The 3,387-nt window shown below is 53.5% G+C and overlaps 1 protein-coding gene across 1 annotated transcript in view; it reads left to right on the top strand.

The window, feature by feature from the left end:
* The window catches only part of LOC106938351 (serine/threonine-protein kinase D3), a 55,059-nt gene that overhangs the window by 41,371 nt on the left and 10,301 nt on the right, over nt 1-3,387 (top strand). Inside the window, 8 exon segments of the mRNA XM_015020373.1 lie at nt 65-248; nt 323-446; nt 684-761; nt 1,324-1,594; nt 2,370-2,422; nt 2,500-2,572; nt 2,647-2,753; nt 2,831-2,992. Coding sequence (XP_014875859.1) covers nt 65-248; nt 323-446; nt 684-761; nt 1,324-1,594; nt 2,370-2,422; nt 2,500-2,572; nt 2,647-2,753; nt 2,831-2,992 — 1,052 coding nt within the window.

Below are 3,387 nucleotides of genomic sequence, written 5' to 3'. Positions count from 1 at the left end.
GGTGGTCATGTGGTGGTAATGTGGTGACTGAGTCCGGTCCGGTCCGGTTCTGGTTCTGGTGCAGAGCCGCTCAGCCCCAGTCTGGACCCCGAGGCCTCCATGGAGGTGGAGGCCTGCGACCTGAACAGCGATGGAGGTCAGAGTTTGGACGAGCAGGACGAGCCGTCCACGCCCGAGGACAAAGTCTTCTTCATGGACGGTTCCCTGGGAGACGCAGAGAAAGACGACGAGACGGCCAGAGCCATCAGGTGAGACGGCCGCCTCCCATTGGTCAGCAGGAAGGAGACCCGCCTCTGACAGGAAGTTGGCGTTCCTCCTGCAGCCCGTCGACCAGCAGCAACATCCCTCTGATGAGAGTGGTGCAGTCAGTGAAACACACCAAGAGGAGGAGCTCTGCCGCCGTCAAGGAGGGCTGGATGGTCCACTACAGCAGCCGGGACAACCTGGTGAGCCCGCCGCTGCCGGGGACGGCCAGGGGGTCTGGGCTCAGAACCAGAACCATGAGGTCTGGTTCTGAGCCCAGAACCCGGTCAGACCAGACCAAGTTAAATCCCTCTGAGGTTCCTTCAACTCGTAAATTCCCAAACGAGGGAATCTCTCCTCCCTCTGACACGTTTAGACAGGAAGTGCTAATGAAGGTGATGAAGACATTGCTGTGTGTGTGTGTGTGTGTGTGTCTGCAGAGGAAGAGGCACTACTGGAGGCTGGACACCAAAAGCCTGACTCTGTTCCAGAACGACAGTGGAGCCAAGTTCTACAAGGTAGGACTGCGAGCCGACCCATCAGAGGCTCTGCTTCATGCTGTTACCATGACGACCACAGCCACACCCTCAGGTTTACAAACCTCTGCTGGGATCTTCAGGGAAACGTGGAGCAGAAGGAAATGATTCCTGGCTCTTTTTACCATTCATTTTTACCAATCAAAATCTGAAAAGTGTGGAGTGCATTTATATTATTCCAGATGTTCTACTGGTGAGTCGGAACCAGTAGAACCTGGTCAGGCTGCAGGTTCTCTGGGTTCATCTCCAGCAGCACTCTGACTCTTCATGAGAATAAAACATTAGAAACTTGGTGGAGGGAAAACGTGTTGCTGTTCTGCTTCTGCGCGGCCTCGGCTCGGCTTGTGTTCAGGAGGAATCTGAGGGACTACTTTCAGCAGCGGATGGATCCAGTCAATAAATCTCAGGAGTTCCCTTGATGTGATGCCTGACCTTTGACCCTGCAGCTTCCTCTCTGCTTTCATGAGCGGAGTGCCGCTCTGATTCAGGACGGATGAAGGGATGAATCCTCTCCTCCTCTCAGGAACTCTCTCTCTCCCGGCAGGAAATCCCTCTGTCCGAGATCCTGCGGGTGGAGGCGGCCCAGGACTTCAGCCATCTTGCCCAGGGCGGCAGCCCACACTGCTTCGAGGTCATCACCGCCTCCACGGTCTACTACGTCGGTGAAAACGCGGGCGGGCCGCCCCACAACCCGGCACCGGCCGCGTCCGGAGTGGGCCGGGCCGTGGGGCGCAGCTGGGAGAAGGCCATCAGGCAGGCGCTGATGCCCGTCACCCCCAAGGCCAGCGGCGGCGCCGGGCTGAGCAAGGACCACAGTGAGTTCCCAGAACCAAGTTAGACTGGAGGGCATACTGGTCAGACTGATCAGGATTTGGAGCATGTTTAACTGGATTAGGGACTAAACCTGGTTAAGCTGGATTTAGACCCATTAGCCGCGTTAATCCAGATTCAGTCCATCCAGGATTTCAAACCAGACGTTGATGCTGAAGTGATCCGAGTCTGTTAATGTTATATTTTACTCTAAAACCCGTCGTCGTGATCTGATGGTTTCCAGACGTGTCAAATGTTTTAAAAAGTGAGTGGAGGAAAAGCTCTACTCCATCGGGTTCTGGTTCCGGCGGAACCTGCTCAGCCCGTTTCAGCATCCATGACTTTGCCTTCAGATGAAGGGTTAGTGAAGCAGAACCGCCCACCACACCCTCCAGTTACCATGGAAACACAGGACCATCCATTCACCCCGACCTCACCAAGCTTTCACAGGCTGCTGGACTCAAACCAGTTTAAACCAGTTTAGACTGTGGGGAGGTTAATGGTTCCTGCTGTCAGAACCGGTTCTGGTTCCGAGCTTCATGCAGCCTCATGGCCGAGGTTCTGACCCAGCAGGGTGAGCTGACTGGAGCACGTGCACGGCTCCATTGATCGGCCCCAGACTGAAATCGATGAGGGTCCGGCGGCCCGGAGCTCTCCGCTGTCAGGACGGATTAATGTCAGGAAGGGACAGGAAGTGCAGCACAGACACAGGAAGTGAGGTCAGAGATGTCACAATAAAAGCCACTGGTTGCAGCTTGTAACCTCTCTGCTGTTTTCCAGAGGAACTCTCCATCAGCATATCCGTGTCCAACTCCCAGATCCAGGAGAACGTGGTGAGTCATCCTGTTGTTAGGTTCTGACCTGGTTCTGATGAACTGGACCCAGTCCTGACCCGGTTCTCTCTCTGCAGGACATCAGCTCGGTGTACCAGATCTTTGCCGATGAGGTTCTTGGCTCAGGACAGTTCGGGATCGTTTACGGAGGTGAGACAATCCTGCCGGCTGATAAACGTTCCAGAACCGACCCGACACGACCCGATTCTGCCCACGTTCTGCAGGGAAACACAGGAAGACGGGCCGAGACGTGGCGATCAAGATCATCGATAAGATGCGGTTCCCCACCAAGCAGGAGAGCCAGCTGAGGAACGAGGTGGCCATCCTGCAGGTACGCCACTCCACCACCAGGGGGCCGTTCTTCTCAACCACTGCTGATCCAGGTCCGGTTCTGGTCCGTTTCCACAGAACCTCCACCACCCTGGCATCGTCAACCTGGACTGCATGTTTGAGACACCTGAGCAGGTGTTTGTTGTCATGGAGAAGCTCCATGGAGACATGCTGGAGATGATCTTATCCAGCGACAAGAGCCGGCTGCCAGAACGCCTCACCAAGTTCCTGGTGACACAGGTGAGCAGAACCAACAGAACCAACAGAACCAGAATCATTCACAACCGTCCTACTGTTTGGAGGAAAATGTAGACGGTGCATTCACACCAGGAAAACTCCAGCGAATTAGTTTTAAATTAAATACTTAGCTTAACTTGAGCTAACTAATGTTGGTTAGCTAAATAATTAGCTTCCTAAGTAAATATTTAGCGTTAAGCTACTTATTCAGCTTTGAATTGAGTACAAATTTAGCTTAAAATAGGTAAATATTGAACTAATCTAAACATTTGAAACTAAATATTTAACTTGCTAACTCAACATTTGGCCTCAAACTAAAGCCGTTTTCGCACTGCAAGGAACGGGTTCAAAGTAGGGCCGACCGTGTTTGCATTAGAACTTCCGACCCGGTTCCACCC

The sequence above is a fragment of the Poecilia latipinna genome, unplaced genomic scaffold (genome assembly GCF_001443285.1).
Source record: "Poecilia latipinna isolate Pla-1442-1.1 unplaced genomic scaffold, P_latipinna-1.0 Scaffold2573, whole genome shotgun sequence".
Lineage (NCBI taxonomy): Eukaryota > Metazoa > Chordata > Actinopteri > Cyprinodontiformes > Poeciliidae > Poecilia > Poecilia latipinna.
Note: the sequence above shows the minus strand (reverse complement) of the source record. Positions and strands in the feature narration are given on the sequence as shown.